We start from the raw sequence: 20,935 nt of genomic DNA, 5'->3' as shown, positions 1-20,935 counted from the left end.
GAATTGCTGTACCATTTTTCATCACCACAAGCAATATACAAGTCATCTGGTTTCTGGGCATCTTCACCAGACTTTGGTGTTATCACTATGTTTTTGTTTTAGCCATTTTGATAGGTATGTAGAAAAGTACAATCTCTGTAGAGGGCAATTGGCATTGTCTATTGAAGTTACAAATACACATACTCTTTTGACATAGCAGTTGCACTTCTAGAAGTCAGTTCTCCAAATGTACTAGTGTACATATGAAATGACTGTAAGAGCAAAGGAATAAATTTATATATATATATATATATATATATAATAATGCCTTTATATATCATATATACAATAAATACAAATCTCTCAGTGAGGGCTGGTTAAATTATGATATAGCAACATAATGGAGTACTACACAGCTCTAAGAAAAAATGAGGAAGCTCTTTATTGACTAGGGAAGAGTTCTAAGACTTAACTGTTAAAAAAAGTAAAATTCAGCAAATGGTTTTAATATACTACCATTTATGTAAAAAAATTGGGGAAAGAATATATATATATACACACACACAGTTGAGAATATATATATTAATATGCACATATCTGTAATATATATACAAATACGTAATAAGAATATATATATTCTTATGTGTGTGTATATATATTTACACACACACATTTGTATATATACATAGGCTTGTATATTTTCAACTGTTTCTGGGAAGTGCCCAAGAAAGCGCTAACACTGGTAATTGTGGGAAGAGGGGAATGGGATAGGGACATGTTTTCCCCATATTTTTATATACTTTTTGGTTTTGAGCCATTTGCATTGTATTGCCTATTAAAATCTTTGACTAATACAAACTTTAATAGCAATAAAACAAAAGTTAAAACTGCTCTCTGAAAATAATAAAACTAGCAACATGTATTTCTTTTTAAGCTTTGATTTTTTTTTCCCCTCCACCTCATTCATAAGGAGAAATGGTAATTTATCCTTTCAAATAAGAGCTTTTTTTTAACTGAAACTTCCTGTTCATTCTATGAAATAATGTTGGTAATTCATCTATATAGTAAACATTGACAACTTTAACCAATATGAACAAGAAGGGTTTTCATAAAAACAAAAAATTAAAGAACTTTGAATTTATTACAAAACTGACAGTTATTTTCTCTTTCTGATTCTGGTGTTCCAGTTTCCAAAGGACTTACATTTTTCATGAGTAAGAATTTAAAATCAAGATTTTGGAATCTGTAGTAATACTTTCTTTTACTTCTCTTTTACAGCAACATGAGATTTTTGATGATTGCTTTAGCATATGCCATACCACTTGGTGTATTTGCTGGTTGGTCTGGAGTTCTGGACTTAATTTTAACACCAGTGCATGTCAGCCAAGTAAGCATTTTATTTCTTTATAAGTTGTAGGTATTTTTAGTTCATTTAAATTATAAATATTGTCTTCATGTTCTTGGTTTAAACTTCAAGGCCTGGGTAAAACATTATCCAATATCATTGTTGCAAAAGCAAGATCCTTAGGAAATAGTTAAAAATAATATTGATTTTCTTCCTGGATTTTGTTGACAGCCATGAATTTTACATTTATTTGGCTGCTATTAATGATGCTAATAAACAGAAATATAGAGAAGGAAAATCTTCATTTTGTTCACTCCATCCTAGTCTTGCTTTATACTTTATAAAGAAGTTTAAGATCCCATCATCAACTATATGACTACTTTGTCATCTAATTTCTCACTTTCTCTCTGGTCTCAGAATCTCATTTCTTTAAAAATAACCATTTCACCTATATGCTTCAGGCCATGTATTCCTTTTCCGCACTTCCAGGTAGCATGGTAGAAAGGAGTAGAGGGCTTTGAAGGGGCAAATGGAAGAAATCCAGCACACTGGTGTGCCATTCCATTGCATGAGTGAGCAACAATTTGTCCATTCTACTTTTGATGAACATTTGGATTGTTTACAGTTTTTGACTGTCACAAACAATGTGTAGGAATGTTCTCATAAACTCTTGAAGTACCTCTATACACATTTCTGTTTGGATATATGGCTAGGAATAGTATATGCCTGATTTGATAGATGATGCCAAACTCCCCCAAAGCAGTTGTATCACTTTATAGTCCTACCAGCAGGACGTGAAATTTCTCATTGCTCCACATCTTTACCAACACTTGGCAATGTTAGTCTTTTTAAAGTTAGAAATACTAACGGCTGTGCAGTTAAATGCCATTATAGTGATATCTTTTTAAGTGTTTGTTGGATATTTGAATATCCTTTCTTGTGACACACCTTTTCAAGTCTCTTGCCCACTATTGGGCTGCCTTTTTCTTACTGATTGTAAAGAAGAGAGCTGTGCAGAAGGGGGCTCCCCAGAAGACTACGTGGGGTACTCAGCAAGTCTTGACTGAGAGATGGACTGCACATGTAAAGGGCAAAGCTACCAGAGGCTTAACAGAAAGACTGCTAGGAGGTATAAAGCAGAACGAATACAGTAGAGGGCAAGTAGTGCTGGGGTCTTAGAGTTCTGGCTCAGCCAGAATGGTAAGACCTCATTAAAACCTTGTTAATACCTTGGGCTTCTTCTGAGACACAAGAATCTAAGCCAAAATTTAGAATCAAGGACCATGCTCTAGGTAAAATAAGGCCTATTCTACTTAGACCCACAGTACACAAGCCCTGACCAAAATCGGCAGAGGAGACAATTTGGAGATTGAGTCCTACCAAGTGAGGGGGGCTTGGGAAACACTTTGGTTTCTACTTACTACCTTAATAAAACACAAAATTAAGCCTATACAAGTTCAAGGTGATCAGTTATTAACTGAACTGCCTACTACACAAAATGCAAAAATCAGCCATTGTAGAGAAAGATAAAGAGGATCCAGAATCTTTATATTGCGTCATCCACAGCATGTACCATACTGTCAAAAAAAAAATTAGACAAACAGGAAAATGTGACCCGTATTTACAAAGAGGAAGTATTGAATAGAAACCAACTCAGAGATAGTCTGGATGTAGCAGAGACCATAATGCAGAAGAGAGAGAGAGAAATCTTTGCTTGCTTGAAGTTTATTAATATGTATATAACAAATATACCATATATACCATATTGGACAGTGCAGATACAGAACATTTCTGTCATCATAGAAAGCACTGTTGGATAAATGCTATTCTAGAAGCTTTATCATTATTCCTGTCACATTTAAACCTAGAATTGAATTCTGTGCTTTTTATAAGGTAGGAGTTCAGTTTCTTTTTTCCCATGTAGGTATCCATTAACCTGGTATTAATTTTTGAAAAAATCATGCTTTTCTCATTGCGCTCTAGTGTCATCTTCGTCAAAATGAAGTGCCCTTATGTGCACAGATGTGTTTCTAAACTACTTTTTTCCCTGTAGTCTATTTGCCTATCTTTTATCACTTTTATCTACCAGTGTCTCAAGTATTTTAGTGTTATAATAAATTTTGGTATTTTGTAGAATAAATATGCCCCTTTATTGGGATTTTGGCTAGAATTTTTTGAATCTATAAGATCAGTTTAAGAATTAACTTTTATAATTAACTTCCTTGTAAACCATATATTATATTTATTAATATATTCCCTTATGTTATTCTGTAGAACTATATTGTCTGGTACAGTAGCTACTAGCCACTTGTGGCTATTTAATTTGAAATTTAAATTAGTTGACGGGCACCTGGGTGGCTCAGTCCATTAAGCATCTGCCTTCCGCTCAGGTCATGATTGAGTCCCGCATCCAGCTCCTTGCTCAGCGGGGCGTCTGCTTCTCCCTCTGCCCTTCCCCCTGCTCGTGCTCTCTCTCTCAAATAAATAAATAAAATCTTCTTTGAGAAAAAGAAATTTAAATTAGTTGAAATGAAATAAAATAAAAATTAACTTCCTTAGGTTCTATTTTCTCTAATTTCCTTTGGAGACTATATGTTATACTTTCACGCTATATTCCCTATGTCTCTTAATCTCATTTCTGAATTTTCTATCCTTTTGCCTTTCCCTGCTTCAGACTGGATGTTTCATCTAGCCTTTCTTTCAACTCACTATTTCAGTTTTCAGCTCTAATATTTTGTTAAACTCATCTCTGAGTTGTTAATTTCAGTTATATTCTTAAGTTATAAAATTTTTATTTCTTTTTCATAGTTTCCAAATTTCTGTAGAAGTGCTCGATCTTTTACTTTTTTGAATTATCAAGAATAGTTGCTTAAAGTCTCATAATTCCTTGATCTAGATCCCCTGTGGGTCTTTTTATGTTTGTGGTATTCATTTTTGTTTTCTTATCTTTGGTGGTTTCTTATCTCCTTATGAGGTGTGCCTTTATTTTTGACTGAGTGCCAGACATAGTATATAAAAAGTTGTAGAGCTCATTTAAGCGTCAAGAAGATGTTATTTAACCCCAGAAAGAACTGTGTTTTTTCTTATAGGAATCTAGGAATCCAGTTTCAGGAATTGAGATTATTTAAAGCTGTGTTTCAGTCCCACAGAATACTATTCTCTTTCCAGTGTACAGTACTCTTAGGTATAGCCCTTCAAAGTCACCATCTAAAGGCTGAGGTTTTGGGGCGCCTGGGTGGCTCAGTCAATTAAGTGTCTGCCTTTGGCTTAGGTCATGATTCCGGGGTCCTGAGATGGAGTCCCACATCCACATCCCACATCCACGTCAGGCTCCCTGCTCAGCAGGGAGCCTGCTTCCCCCTCTCCCTTTGCTACTCCCCCTGCTTGTGTTCTTATGCTCTCTGTCAAATCAATCAATCAATCAATCTTTTAAAAAAATAAAGGCTGTTTTTTTTTTTTTTTTTACAAGGCCACACACCCTACAATAGGCCCTGAACTCAAATTTTTTTCTTTCTTAGGGCAGCAAGGCTATTGATAACCCTCAGCACCTTAACTACCTTTTCTGAAATCAGCAGACACCCCAAAGGGAAAAGTGTCCCCAAATACCAGGCTTATCTTTTTGGATTTCCTTCCCATTCTGCATCACGGTTCCATAATTCTGGAATTACCTTCTTGGCCTTCTGATGCCATCAGATGGATTTTTCCCCTATATTTTCTAGTTCTCAACCAGAATATGAATCCAAATGTCCTAGTGTACCTTCACCATAAGAAGAAAGCCTTCCTTTAGTTTTCTAACTGATTTTTCTGGATGGCAGGTATTCCAAGCATGCTCAATTCCAAGAAAGAAAAGTGTAGCACCCATTTAAATGATTATGATTTTGCAGATCTTATGCTTCACATTATAAATCCTGAGATGCCCTTTCAAGTATCTCTCTCTGTATAAACTCTGAAAGATAGACCAGAAATCACACCAGATATTAAATAAAGTGAAATTTAAAATTAAATGAGGAAAATGGGGTGCCTGGATAGATCACTTGATTAAGCAACCGACTTTCAATTTCATCTGAGGGTCATGTTCTTGGGGTCGTGGGATCGAGCCCTGAGTTGGGCTCTGCACTCAGCAGGAAGGCTGCTTAGATTCTCTCTCTATCCCTCTCCCTCTGCGCCTCCCCCCTCGCATGCACATGCGCTCTCTCTCTCCCTCTCTCTACAATAAATTTTTTTTTAAAATTAAAGTTTTAATAAATTAGTGGGTAGATATTATTAACCAAAGCAGATGTCATGAACGAAGGAAACAGAAAAGCACAATTGGCCTGAAAGGACCAGGATCAGTACAGTCAGATGCACAGTGGTTCTTAGCCTGACACAGGGCCCCACTCACCCAGGGGATAGATGGAAGTGTTTGGGAGGGCCTGATAGCATTAAGTGAGCCTTAGACAATGGATGCTAAATGCTCTGCAATGAGAGGGGCAGTTCTGCAGAACAGAGAATTCTCTGGCCCCAAATGCCAGTGATATGAAGAAAAAAAAAAAAAGTAGAGATAAATTAAACTTCAGGCTGTTCTCTTTCTCCAGAGAGTACTTATCTTTGTTCTGGCACCAAATCCTGTTAAGTAATTGTATTACTTAGAGTAGGCTAAGCTGCTATGAGAAGTAGAATCTCAAAATTCTGAGGCTTAAGGAATTTATTTCTCATTTACATAGCAATCTAGGACAGTTTGCATAACAATCTAGGACATTTGTCCACAGTTTGGATAGCTCTTTTCCTCACACTGATTTAGAGACCTAGGCTGCTTCCACTTTGCCGCAGTCCTGTCCCCCAGCACCTTGTCATTGTATGTGCGGTTTAGGCTGGTGATTACATCCTAATTCTAGTGGTCAGAAAGGGAAAGGAAGTGCGGAGGAGGCATACAGACGTCTTCCAGGTTCTCGCCTAGAGAGCACCTTCATTCTTCCCGCTTCCATTGAGAACTTAGGCGCATAGTCACATGTGTTTGACTGGCAGCTGAGACATATAATCCAGCTGAGTGCCCAGGTAGAAGATAACATTTCAGTGTATAGGTATAATGAGAAATAGGACTAGGAAAATAATAAACGGTAGAAGTTAGTTTGGCAGCTCTCAAGTGGCAGGTCAGGTTTGGACTTGGCCCTGTAACCACAGTAAAAGCCAGTAACTGTTTCTGAGCAGGAAAGTGGAATGATTGGTATAATTATTCTAGCAATAGTGGGCAGAATAGATTGTGGAGACCATTTAAGAAGCTATTACAGGAATCCAGAAGTAAGAAGTAAGGTAATAAGCAAGTATGGCGGCCATGGGAAGGGAAAGAGGAGACAAAATGCACTGATATTGTTAGGGACACATGGAATTCCAATGGTAACCACTAACATGTATTGAACATTTTACATGTATTAGCTTATTTAAGTCTGAAAAAAAAACCCTTTGTTATCCTCATCATAATAATGAGGAAACTGAGACTTAAGAGTATGAATTGGGACAGAAACCAAGTCACAGGAGGAGTTAAAGATACATGAGTGATGGGTAAATCTAGGCAGCATTTATAGATTGCTCTGAAAAAGTTTGACCATGGGGCGCCTGGGCGGCTCAGTTGGTTAAGCGACTGCCTTTGGCTCAGGTCATGATCCTGGAGTCCCTGGATCGAGTCCCGCATCGGGCTCCCTGCTCAGCAGGGAGTCTGCTTCTCCCTCTGACCCTTCTCCCTCTCCTGCTCTCTGTCTCTCATTCTCTCTCTCAAATAAATAAATAAAATCTTAAAAAAAAAAAAGTTTGACCATGAGGGGAGGAGAGACATAGGACATTAGATAGATGGAGAATTATCAGGTAGTAATAACAGTCTTTATTGAGCATTTCCTGTGTGCTGACCACTGATCCAAGTCCTGTACACAAATTATCTCATTTAGCCATTTTATGGGTGAGAAGACAAAATTTGTCCAGGGTCACAAAGCTGCTAAATGGCAGGGTTGGAAATGTTTTCCCATGCGTGGAATGAGCTATATATTTGAAACCCAGCTCAAATTGTCTTTCAGCAGTCTCCCTAGGTGCTCAACCCCCATTTCTCTCGCTCTCACTTGCTCTCTCTTCTGTGACTCTTGATACATCTTTAATTGTTGCCACATGTTTGAGCGCCTGATTATTTGTTAGTAGTTTTCCTGTATGTTGGTTATATTTAAACTTCTTGAGGTCAGTAACCATCTTCTGTCCTTTTCCTATTTTCTTAAGAGTTCTAGTACAATGTAGTACATACTTGAAAACATTTGTTTGTGAAACTGATTATTTTGTTGATTTAAATATTCCAACAAAAAGTTAATCAAGGATGTACTTACTTAGAGCAATTGTATTAGTCACACATGAATCCTTTCAATTTTATTCATTTTCTTAAATAATATTTTCTAGATTTGTTGCCATTTAGCTGTTGATTATATATTGAATTATACATGTACATAGAAATTCATACATATATATTGAATAATATATTGATTAGAGAGGATCTTTTTTTCATGCCTTCTTAATTGCAACCTCATAGTCTTATATTAAATGTGTCTGCCACTTTCCCCACAGGTAGATGCTGGCTGGATTGGATTTTGGTCCATAGTTGGAGGCTGTGTTGTTGGAATAGCTATGGCAAGGTGAGACTATTTTATGTCAAACATGTGAGTGTACCAAACCAAAACCAAAAAAACAAAAAAACAGCTGCTTTCAATAAATGCTAAAATTCAGGGGAAAATAAAACAGGCAAAGGTCAGAGAAGGGCACTTGTTCAGACTACAGGAAAATTCACATGCATTAAGAATTTCCTGCTACAAGAAACCTTTCTCAGGAGCAGTCTGCCCTAAAATGTTTTTGGAGGATGGAGATGTATTTCCAGCGTAATTAAGCTGCCTGTCTCCATATTATTGGAGAACAGCATCTACAAATGGAACCCAGAGAAAGATGATACAGTAATAAAGGCAAATTGAATACTTATCGAGAATTGAAAAGAATCATTTGTAAGAGCATCTCTAGAACTTTCCATGAAAAGGAAGGATCTGATTAGCAGATATTTATTTTCGGTCTTTTTTGGCAGGTACATCCCTGTGTTTTTTTTTTAAGATTTTATTTATTTATTTGACAGAGAGAGACACAGCGAGAGAGGGAACATGAGCCGGGGGAGTGGGAGAGGGAGAAGCAGGCTACCGCCAAGCAGGGAGCCCAATGTGGGGCTCAATCCCAGGATCCTGGAATCATGACCTGAGCTGAAGGCAGATGCTTAACGACTGAGCCACCCAGGCGCCCCCCATCCCTGTGTTTATCCCATTTTGATGAAAAATGTACATAAAGACTTCCAGTTTCACCAAACTCCCTTTGATCTTAACCCATTATGACAACACATTTTTAGAATGAGTCAGAAGAAGTAAAAAGTCTCATTTTTTTTCTGGAAAAAAAAAAAAGAATGGGAAATACCACTCATCCAGGTGACTGCCTGTAAAACTATTCTTAGTGTTTCCAAGGAGATAATACTCATTCACTTCTCAAATCATTTACCTTGTTTCATCAAAAACAAAATTAAGCAATCAACTTTACCAGAAAGAGAAGAATCTAATTACATATTTGGGGAGATCAAATAAGATATGTAAATCACCTCAATTTCTGAATACTTAAACATAATTGACAGAGGATAATATTATATCTAGACCTTACAGTTTACATAGCGTTTCTGGGATAATGAAAGAATAAATTGACACTGTAATTTCTAAATCACTCTGAGGTTTTTATAAGTTCGGGAAATATAAGAATAAATTCTAAAAGCTAAAGAAGAGGAATAGGCAGAGAGCATTTGTAGGAAATCACTACATGGATAATGAAATACATTGACCTGTCATATTTGACAGAATTCCTATCTAACTTTTCTAATTAAATCTCCGAGCCTATTATAGTGAGTCATCATTAACCAAATCCTATTCTGAGCACCAGATAGGTCAAAGAGGGAACTATCGTGTATCAGAAATGACATCTCACATGTACCTTTTGCTTTATTTTCTTTCTGTAAACCCTTAATTTTATCTATATAGAAATAGAGCTAGAGGAAAAAATGAGAGTGAGGACATTTCTGTTTTTAATTCATTGAAATGGAAGTTCTAAAAAATACTACCCTTACTTTGGGATCTGAAATCAATTGTAGCTATCTGCTAGGCCTAGAATCCGTTTTAAAGTTATGTTCATAACACCATTTGGGGGATCCCTAGAACAGAATCTCCTTATAGACATTAGTGCTTAGGTGATTTTTTTTTTTTGGTAATTATGTTACTAAAGGCCACTACAAAATGTCCTAACAGTATAGTTTGATGGTATTACCCCATTTGAAAGGAGTAGGTCTACAAAAACAGCAGATCACATTGGTTAGCTTATTCTTGTGTGATCTTGCCCTGTCAACGTCCTCACTGTTCAACTTTTTTCAGTTTTGATTGTACCAGAAAACTATTTTATTCTCTCATACCTCGCCATCTGCCAGTCAGACAAGTACATTCTTGCAGCATACCAAAACATAAATCAAAAAAGTGTTTGGTGGGCGTGAAATTTTAACAGTTTTTGGATTTTCTTGAGGGAAATTTCTATCAAGCTGTGGAACCTTTTTCAGAGTACATAAGAATTTTCTGCTCGTGAACTTTCATAGTTGAGAACAAACTTAAGTCCCTGGGCAAAAGATGCATCCATTTTTTTCCACCAAAAGATGGCATCAGCTGTCATAGGAAAGCTATTTTAGTCTCGATAACGCTTACAAACATGATTAACCTTATCACGTCAAATAAGCACAAAAGATAGCATTTGAAAGTATTAAGAAGGACAGTAATGTAATCACAGTAGAAATTAAGATCAATTTTCAAGGTAGAAAAAACACGGTAGATGTTATATTTGGGAAGGGATTGGTTTTTCAACGATAGGAACAATTCTCAAGGACAGAGTAAGTTGTAGGCACAACCAGAGAACTGTGCCCTGTACAGCCATCAGTTAGCAGATGAGGAAAAGTGACGGGCAAATAAAAAAGTTGCGGTTCATAACAATAAGCATCTCTGCCATTTGCCTTTCAATTTCTTGTTAATTCAGAAAAAAGCAGGAAATTTGAGAACTTAAAATGCTATGAAACATAAGTCACAACCTTTAGAGGGTAGTATTCATTATTCCAGAGCTACACTCTTGCTCTCACGGAGCTTACGGTCTAATGGGGAAGACAAAAAATAAACACCTGCAAGAGCAAGAGAAATGCCAATAGAGATCAGTGCTGTGAAGAAATAGGGTATGGAGACGGGATAGATGGTGAGGACTTCTTCCGTGAGCACAGAGAGTCTTAGTGAAGACTTACTGAGATCTGAACGACCTATGGGGAAAGCAGGAGAAAGGTCAGGAATGGGAGTAACCAGTGTTCCAGGCAAACGGGACAAATGCAAAAGCAACCATCACTTGTAGGAGAAACAGAAGCAGGGCTGCCCAACTGGAGACTAGTAAGGCAGAGAGCAGATCATAAAGGAACCCGGGGGCTCCAGGGTAAGCGTTTGTACTCTCCAAGTTTGAATTTTGGGAGAGTCATCTTTGCCAGTTTATGTCAACCAGTTAGCCTGTTTTCTAAAACTAGAATAATATGGGGGCGCCTGGGTGGCTCAGTCGTTAAGCATCTGCCTTCAGCTCGGGTCATGATCCCAGGGTCCTGGGACCGAGCCCCGCATCGGGCTCTCTGCTCCGCGGGAAGCCTGCTTCTCCCTCTCCCACTCCCCCTGCTTGTGTTCCCTCTCTCGCCGTGTCTCTCTCTGTCAAATAAATAAATAAATAAAATCTTAAAAAAAAAAAACTAGAATAATATGTGTTCATTATAGAATGTTTGGAAAGTATAGAAGAATACTTAACAAAAGTAAAAGTAGCATTTAAAAACACAGAATCCATCCTGTAAGTTACAGATCTTGAACAGAGATCACATTTTGTGTGTTTTGCAAGAGGAAAAAAAAGATTTCCCACAAAGTAACGTTTATCATACACACAAAATGTACCAGTTAAAAAAAGTTTTGTCACTTGCTTTAGAAAGAACTCGTGGAAATGTCTTCAAGAAATTATTGTTTAATGGAAGTGTGTCATTAATTTAAATAGTATCTTAAAAATCCAGGAAGAATTATAATAGAACCTTGTTTCTTTTCAGGTTTGCAGATTTTATCAGGGGTATGCTGAAACTAATTCTTCTCCTCCTGTTTTCTGGGGCTACCCTATCGTCCACATGGTTCACCCTGACCTGTTTGAATAGCATCACACACCTGCCTTTAACCACAGGTAAACACAGACAGTTTTGAGCTTTGAATAGATATTTTCAGTTCACAAAAATATATATACCCCAAAAGTAGGAATTTTTCTTGTTTTCCATAACTAATGGAAATAGAATAAGTAATTATACTTATAAAACTATAAAAATTATAAAACTAATAAATGTACAAAAATGTCTCCCACGTCCAGACATCAAACTATCTTCCCATCTAAAAAGTTCAAGAAATAATTTAAAATATTTTCATTGGTATTTTACATACGGAAAAGAAGTATAATCTTTAGCCTAAACTTATATAGCATAGAAAAGCCTATATTCTTTTAAAATTCATATCAGAGCGTTGATACAAAGATTTTTATCTTCTTCATAGTCATTACATCATTGTTAGCTGTAAGGAAAATGAACAAAGGCATAAAGCTATGTTTGAAGTATACACCAGTAAAATTCTTTCAACCAGCACCTATAGGTTATTCAGTCTTCTTACATCATTAATACAAAACAAAACTTACTGGCAAATACCTATTGGAAGTATATCATAGGCAGCTTACTTAGCTCATCTAATTGACCTGAAATATTTATAGTTGCTATTGCATTGTTACTTAATAGTATCATTGGGGGGGGGGTCTTTATTAGTTTTCTATGGCTGCTGTAACAAGTTACCACAAATATAGTGGCTTAAAATGACTCAAATTTATTGTCTTACATTTTTGCCAGTTAGAAGTCCAACCTGGGTCTCACTAGGCAAGAGTCCAACTCTAGGGAAGAATCCACCTCCTTGCCTTTTCTAACTTCCAGAGGCTGCCCACATTCCTGGGTTCGTGGCTCCCTTCCTCCATCTGTAAAGCCAGCAATGGGTCAAGTCCTTCTCATACAACATCACCTGCACCTTTCTTCCAAGTCACATCTTCCTCTGAGCTCTCATCTTCTGCCCCGCCTTCCACTTGGATCCATGTGATTACATTGAGTCCACCCAGATAATCCAGGGTAATCTCCCAATTTTAAGGTCGACTGATTAGCAACCTTAATTCCATCTGCAGCCGTACTTATAGGTAGACTAAAGGAACCTTTCTCTCATGGAGTCCCCATAAAACATACATTCCACTGGGCAGTAGGACCCTGGAGAGCCACTTTTAGACTCTGGTGTGCTCTTACCCATGCAAGTACTTGTTAAAATAAATAATCCTACATAATCCTCCAGTCTACCTTTATAATAAATAATCCCATAATTAAACACATAATCCAGTAGGTGGCTATTACTTGCAAACGGATTAAAAAATCTGCAACTTTAGCAGTCTTTTGTTAAAGGAAAAGAAGAAGCAATAACAGAGCTCTCTTGGTCTATAAAATGATCTGTCATAGTATCCCAATTTGTACATATGTGCTCTGTAATAAAATGACCAGCAATTTATATATCAGAGGCACCAGATTTTTCAAAGACAGCCTTTATTTTAGAGTTCCTACCAAGCCAGCTTCTCTGGAGTGCCACAGCAAATTCACAAGGGCATCATGGGTTATTTTAAATTTCTGAAGGAAACACAGAGATATTCCACATCTGTCAGACACTTTGTGAACCTCTAGTTCGAGAGAGTTCCCAGTTTCATCATTAGATCCCTGTGGCTTTCTTTTTTGATAACATCATATCTTTGCAAAGTTTGGTTTCCTGCAGTGGCTGTGATAAAAAGTAAATACTGCACAAAAATCAGGTCTGATTCTCGGATTTGATTCCAAGATTTGAGAAGTCATGCAGTTCCCATCAGATTGCACGTATCTCATTAGTCAGTGGTTGTGGTTATTTGAGACTGAAATAAAAATACATTTCTTTCAATATATGGGTATTATTTTTTAAATGGCCACTAAATTGTTAGGACATATATATTTATTAAATGGTTTGGCCCCGACTATGTAATTAACAGAACTGTTAGTTACTTCTTTTGGCCTTGGGCACCATGAAAAAATTACTAAGGCACTCAGTGTGCTGTGAAGACAGGTTTGGAAATTTCTGCCCTGTACCATCCTGCCAGGAATCCCTTTCTTTAATTTTTATTGCTTTGCCTATAAAGCCCAGTTGTCCAGAGTAATGGTTTTTGGATACTGTGCACTTTTTATATACTAACATTCCTATATTAGGGTTTTTGAACAATTTTGGCAAGTTTCTGAACCAGAATTTTTTGTTTTATCTTATTTGGGTATAATTTCATAATTTAGCAGTTGCACAACATTCTGATAGAATAGTTCTGGTTTACCACTCTTCTTATTCATGGCATTACACTCAGATTTGTCTGTGTGTGTGTGTGTGTGTGTGTGTGGTACTGTATGTCAAGTATGTATCTGTTAGATTCTATAAGAACAAAGTTGTAAGTATATAATGAACACATTTTTGCCCTTGAATTGAGTGTAGAATATTCATTATAAGATATTCCATTCATTAAATTTTATGTGTTTTCTATTTGATATGATAAAATTAACAGTTTTATCTCTGGGTGGAGGTAATAAGAAAATTTCTTTTTTACCTCCTTTTTTGTCTAGATTTGTAATAATGAGCATGTTTTACTTTTTTTTTTATGTTTTACTTTCATAATCAGAAAAAAAGTATGTATTGAAAACTATACATCTTTATAAATCTTAAAGGAAAATTGATATAATTGACCCTGGTCAGGACTATGTTTTTCCAGTCTGTCCTTGAAAATAATTATGTTGGACAGAAAGGAAAGCAGAATTCTAAATTAAATCAAGGCCAGAATTGAAAGGTTAAGTTTGATGTGGCCATCTTCACAACTGAATTTATAAATTCTACTGTTACTTCCAATTGCAAGTCAGTTTTTAAATGTCACTTAGAAACTCCTGAAAGAAAGAAGAAAAAAAGAAACTCCTGGTAGATACTTTTTTAACTTATACTGCATTAAAAACTAGATTTTCACATTCCTTTCCTGAATGATCATGGTGGGTGTTTTTTTCTCTTTCCTGATACCACCTAATAGTTACTTGAGTGTGTTTCTTATCTCCCTTACCAATCTGAAAATCTGGAGCATGGACTTGTGCCTTAGCAATTCTGACCCCAACTCCCGCCCTACTACCTAGGACAAGCTCTGAGTGATGAATGAATGAGTGAGTGGGTGGATGGATGGATGAATGAAGTGTATATTATCTCCATTTTGAATCTCAGTGGATATGATTTGTTGCCGGTAATAGCAACCATGGCCACTCTGTTACTCAGCACTAGGTGTAGGCAGGCAAAAGGGCACATTTTAATGGAACAATGGAGAATTTCAATCATCTGTCACAGATACTCTTACTGCCTTTATAAAAATCTGACCTAATTCCTTTTAAGTAGAAGAGGTTTCATGAAAGGGAACTTACTACAAAATCTAATTATAGACAGATCTAGACCTTTAAACTGATATTTAAAGCCAGTAATGGCAAATTCGTATTTCTTTTTTACCAGAGTCATTCTTTTTTTTAATGAGGAAAATATCTAGTCTTCTTCCCATTTCTAGTAAATTTAGTATTCCTGTTGTTACTTTTAAATATCAGAAGAATCTACATGAAAAGTGTGAAAATATATGCATTAATTATAATTGTTGACATAATAAATTAAAAGCTAGTTAATTTTGTTCAACCATGTGTTATAAGTGCTGCTACTACTAAAACCTTCTGGTGCAGTATTTTTTGTGATCTACTGATCTTGGTATTATTGTTGCCATCTCTATAGAAGAAAAACTGGATCATTCCATTCTATCTAGAGGTGCACTGTTTTGATACATGTACTTGCTTATATACATCCCCTCGGAGGCTATCAGCAGTATCCTTTTATTTCCTTAAGGAAATTCAGTATTTAAAATTCTATTATATCTTTATTAATTGAAGTGTCTTCAAAACAGCAAATAAATTAACTCATGACTAGATAATGTGAGTTTCAAAATCTTGCAGCTTATTCTATATACAAAATTATGAAAAGACATTTTTCACCTTATCTGAAAAGTAGGTATTAAACCCTGTTAGCCACAGTTCACACAGTCATTTTTCATTGAACAGATAAATGCTTTGAAAATGGCATTTTGAAAAATGTTAGCACTTTGATGTTGAGTTTGCTGAAACAATATAATTTGAGTTTTAGCAGAAGTTGCCTTGGGAGGTTCTTCATCTAATTCAAGTTACTGGAAGACCACAGTGGCAAGGTCAGAAACAGATAGTGAGTGGGGAGTAAGGGGGGGCAGATAAGCTAGATGTGAGCCCCGTGAGAGTGATAGGTGACTACAAGCTGACTTCAAGAGGCATTTGAAGAAAGAAAACATACTCGGTTTATTGAAAGGCATGTGACATGTATAGGCTAGAGAGTGATCCTCTTTTTTTTTTTTTTCCAGTTTCGGCATATTAACAACTTTTTTTATTTTTGAATTATCACAAACTTCAATCAGAATACTTTAAAAAATATTATTCTGCATGCATTTAACAAATCTGACAAAGGACAAGTACACAGCTGACTTGCATTATACTATGAAGTTTTACCTGAATGGCCGGCCAATTAACACAGATTTAAAATCATTAAGTACAGGTAACAGTGAAAACTTCAATGCATTATTCTGCTGGCATCCTACCACTAGGCACACGTTCATGTAACACTGCTAGCAATTACCCTGGAGCACGGGCAGAATGCGGATGGAGGAAGCTCCCTACCAAGCAAGTTTAAGGGATTAAATGTCGTCGACATCGTCGTTACTACTGAGGACAAAGCTGCTGCCTGTGGAGGGGGGCCCTTCGTCTTTCACATTCCCCACCCCCCTCACTGTCCCTCTCTCGTCAGAGTCATCAAACAGCTTCTCACTGGAATCCTCGTCGTCGAACAGCTTCCCGTTGGAATCATCCTCTTCGAACATCTTTTCGTCCACGTCTTCATCTTCCTTTACCTCTGCTCCTTCTTCCTCCTCTTTGTCATCCGAGTCTTCGAGCATCTTCTCGTCAGCGTCTTTGAGCCCCTTTTCGTCTGCGTAGTCTTCGTCCTCTTTGTCGTCTGACTCATCATCAAACACCTTGTCGTATGTGTCTTCCCCTTCTTCCTTGTCATCGGACTCTTCGTCAAACTCTCTCTCGGAGACTTCCTCCTCAAATGCTCTTTCGGAGCTGCTATCTCCAAATTCCAATTTGTCAGAGTCATTGTCTTCAAACTCCCTACCAAGAATGTTTTCACCAAACTCCCTGTCGGAGCCATCCTCGTCAGAATCCTTCTCGAGGCCGTTCTCTTCAAATTCTTTCTCGGAGCCATCTTCAAACTGCTTTTCAGAGCAGTCTTCTTCGGATTCCCTTTCCAAGTCGTCTTCATCAGACTCCTTTTGGGGGCTCTCGTCCTCCTCATATTCCCTGCTGGGGCCATCTTGGTCAGATTCCTTTTCAAGGCCATTCTCTTCATAATCATTTTTGAGCCTCTTCTTTTTGGATTCCCGTTCGGAGCCATTCTCTTTAGACTCTGTTTTAGGACTACCCTCTTCGAACTCTTTCTCAGGACTGCCTTCTCCGGACTCTCTCTCAGGGTAGTCTTCTTCACGCTCTCTTTTGGGGCAGCCTTCCTCAGACTCTGTTTTGAGGCAGCCTTCTTCAGATTCTTTCTGGGGGTAGCCTTCTTCAGGCTCTTTCTCGGGGCCACTCTCTTTGGCATTTTTTTCAGAAGCATCTCCTTCAGATTCTCCCCCATCTTCAGTTTTTTCAAACTTCTTTTCATCGATAGGTTCTTCGAACGCCATTTCATTTGTGGCTTCTTGTGCATTCATTTTAGATGTGCTAGGGTGCTCTGAAAAATGCCTTACTCTAGAAGGCCCTGCCCTTTCCAAAGCACAAACGGAATTCGAACGCTGGAGGCCTCTGTTGGCCTCGGGAGCATTGAGGAAAGCCTCCCATCCTCTCAGCCTTTCCTCCCTTTCTCTTGTGGTCTCTTCCACCTGATAATCTGTAGTTCCATCCCACGCCTGGGCAGTGATTTGACGGCCACCAAACCACCTTCCATCGAGAGTCTGAATACAATAATCAGCTTCCTCTGGATCCCTGAAGGACACAGAAGCCACACCATCTGGGTGTCTATCAAAGAGAAGGAGCTTCCTAATTTGTCCAAACTTTGAACACTCTACTCGAAGGTCTTCTCTGATTTCATTCAACACCAATGGGTCATCCTCAAAATCCATCGGATGGAACATATTTTTGATGATGACAACTCGCTCGTGGCGCATTCGGGGTGGGCCGGCTCGTCTCTCAGGTCTCCAGTCCAACTGCTTCTGTTGCAGAGACAGCTTTTTCTTGTAGTCTTTGCACTTCTTCTTCTTCTTTGAGGCATCATATTCCCCCTTCAGTTGAAACTTTGCCACTTCAACATGTAATTTGTAGCCTCTAATTTCATCTTCATCCAAGAGTTTTAACGCGAGATCCACAGATTCCCTCTTCAAATAACAGCAAAGACCATCTCCTTTAAGATTTCCTTGATTATCTTTGTAAAGTTTGACTTTAAATTCTTCCGTTTGAGGATCTCTCATAATAATGCCAAACTTGGACATGAGCTGTATAAATTCATCCACTGTAATGTCTGGAGGCAAACCAGACACATATACATTTGTATTTCTGTCTTCTTCAACGTGAAACCATCCTGATTCAGCCTTTCTCTTTTCTCCCCTCTTTTTGGGATCACTGGGTTCAGGGGTTTTTCTTTGTGGAGGTTCTTCTGCAGTCCTAGCACTGACTTCTTGTACATTTGCAGTAGAGCTAGATGCCCCATCATTAGAAAAGCCATAATTGGCCTGATATGTAGCAATGAAATCTTCAGTGATCTTGGGGAACCACGCCTTCTTCTCCAGGTCCCACTCGTACTGGGTGTCAGCCGGCTGCTGCCCAAAAGAATCGGGTTCTCCACTGGGATCCTTCTGGGTGTCGCCGTCCTTGGCGTCGCCGTACAATTCTTGCTTTCGCAACTGCTCATCAAACTCGTCGTTCTCATCCAAGTTGTTGCCGCTCATGTTGCCGACTTAGGCAAGGGACAGGGTCCGCGCGAGCAAACAAGAGCAAAGAGGCCGAGATGCAGCCGGAAGCTGGCTTGCTCCACCGGGCCTCAGCGCCCCCGCTCTATCCAGGGCGTGGCGGGAGCGCGCACGCGCCGCTGCCGCCGCCGCCGCCGCCACCAACCAGGTTTGAGACGCCTGCAGCCCCCGCGGCTCCCGCGGCCCTCACGGCAACGTCAGGAGATCGCTGGAAAACTGAGACCCGCTCAGGCTGACGCAGTCGCCATTGTCGGCACGTCGCGACCTAGAGAGTGATCCTCTTAATAGGAATGAGAAAATTCAGAAGGGGATGATGAGCATGATTAAAAATATGCACTTTTTTTTTTTTTTAAAGTAAGCCCCATGCCCAGCATGGAGCCCAGCACGGGACTTGAACTCACAACGCTGAGATTAGGACCTGAGCTGAGATCAAGAGTCAGATGCTTCACTGACTGAGCCACCCAGGCGCCCCAAAGATACGCACACTTTTAAGGAAATTAGGGATTTTAAGGAAGGAAAGCTAAGTGACTTAATTATTCTTTCCACCTTTATGAACCGGTCATGACTGTTACTCATGTTCATCACTGTCGGATCAAGAAGGAAAAAATAGAACGTGGATTAAAAGAAGAGAATGGATTTGTGAATCGTAAACTTGTTGATAGGGCCTATTGAGCAAGAGCATATAAAGTTTATCCACGGAGATTTTCAAGAAGAGGAACAAGTCTGTAAGCAGACTCTGTTTCTGGAAGGTAGGGGGCTTGACCAGGTGATTAGTCAGTGTTCCATGATGTAACCGTGCATCGCCTTCTGCAGAACCATAAATAATTCTTTGGGAACTTAAAAGTTACTGATAAACCTGTACCTGTGATATCTGATAGCACAGCCCATCTCAACTCTGGGCCCACTATTTCAAAGGATTATTAGTTGTGCTTCATTTCTGCAAGATACAGCCACTTGGCCTTCCAGCTCTAAGAGACTCTAAACATACCTGTCAGCCTTTATAGGACTAAAGTGAGCCAACAAAGAGGCTAAACAAGGGACACCCACAAAATAACATACAGAAAGAAAATCACCACCATTAATGAATATTGCAGCAAAATATACTCTATCCTCTTTTGGAGCCACAGTTTCATGAGTACATGAAATATGCAGTAGCATACTTTAATCAGTGGCAGATCATAAAGGCCACAACAACCATTTTTAGGGAGAAAACGTGAGGCCGAGAGGAGAAGTACAGCTCAGCAGTACAGAAATGTTCTACCAGTGTGTGTGTACATACATATGTATGTATCCCGTATATTCAACACACCCAAAACCGATGGAAAAAACTGTGCTGTTAACAAACATTGTGAATGTTTACTGTTTCTCTTTTTACATGTGTCTATTTCCTGAAGGAGTGTTTTCACTTGCAATATGAAGTTTAATTTAGATTATAAAAATATTTTTAATAAAGGTCTAATCTAATAATTCCCAGTTAACTTTCCTAACTTTATCATAAAATAAAATTCAGTCAGCATGCATAATAATAAAATTTATCCAATAAAGTAATGTTAAAAACCAACTCTTTAGGGAAATTTCTTGATTCTAATACTTAAAACTTTTCATGATAAACATCTATCATACTATTTTATAATCCTTCTTATTTCTTTCTTATAATACTTCTTAATAAAACTGTAAATAAATTCTCTATTATTCTTATCTACCTAGAGGCCCCTATAAAATTTTTGTTTTTAATATCTTAGTTAAGTTCTTTACCTAAATGTATTTGTCATTGATTTACTTGAATGAACTTTAGTTATCATCTGATATAACTTATTCAGTAAATGAATCTCTTCCATTACAGTCCAGATATATGTCCATCTGACTGCAACTGGAATACCACCTCAGAGAGGAAGCTGTTCCCTGTCCCATTGTTTGTCAGCTCTGGGTCCTGGGAAATTCTTCCTCCTATTGGGATAACTGATTTGGAGCAACACAGCTTACAGGGCAAGTCAGCTCCCTCCCCCTTCCACTGACACCCTCAAAACATTAGACCTGTCATGTCTGGCCTTCGCCTTAATCTAAGCATCCCTCGGTTCTCACAAGCTGTCCTCACCAGACATGGATTCCCAGCACTGACCAGCACAGTCAGCCTCTTCCATTTTTTTTTTAATTTTATTATGTTATGTTAGTCAACATACAATATATCATTAGTTTTTGATGTGGTGATCCACGATCCATTGTTTTTGTATAACACCCAGTGCTCCATGCAGTACGTGCCCTCCTTAATACCCATCACCGGGCTAACCAATCCCCCCCCCC

General features: G+C 38.2%; 1 protein-coding gene and 1 pseudogene across 1 annotated transcript in view; one reads left to right on the top strand and one right to left on the bottom strand.

The window, feature by feature from the left end:
- SLC49A4 (solute carrier family 49 member 4) overlaps window positions 1-20,935 on the top strand; it is a 71,103-nt gene that overhangs the window by 35,269 nt on the left and 14,899 nt on the right. Inside the window, exons 5-7 of the mRNA XM_081833025.1 lie at window positions 1,258-1,366; window positions 7,901-7,968; window positions 11,505-11,632. Coding sequence (XP_081689151.1) covers window positions 1,258-1,366; window positions 7,901-7,968; window positions 11,505-11,632 — 305 coding nt within the window. The remainder of the gene's footprint in view (window positions 1-1,257; window positions 1,367-7,900; window positions 7,969-11,504; window positions 11,633-20,935) is intronic.
- On the bottom strand, window positions 16,034-18,687 carry LOC102729017 (17S U2 SnRNP complex component HTATSF1 pseudogene; annotated as a pseudogene).

This window comes from Leptonychotes weddellii, chromosome 1 (assembly GCF_054177405.1).
Source record: "Leptonychotes weddellii isolate Sample4059 chromosome 1, ASM5417740v2, whole genome shotgun sequence".
NCBI classification, from domain to species: Eukaryota; Metazoa; Chordata; class Mammalia; order Carnivora; family Phocidae; genus Leptonychotes; species Leptonychotes weddellii.
This window is presented reverse-complemented; position numbering and strand designations above follow the sequence as displayed.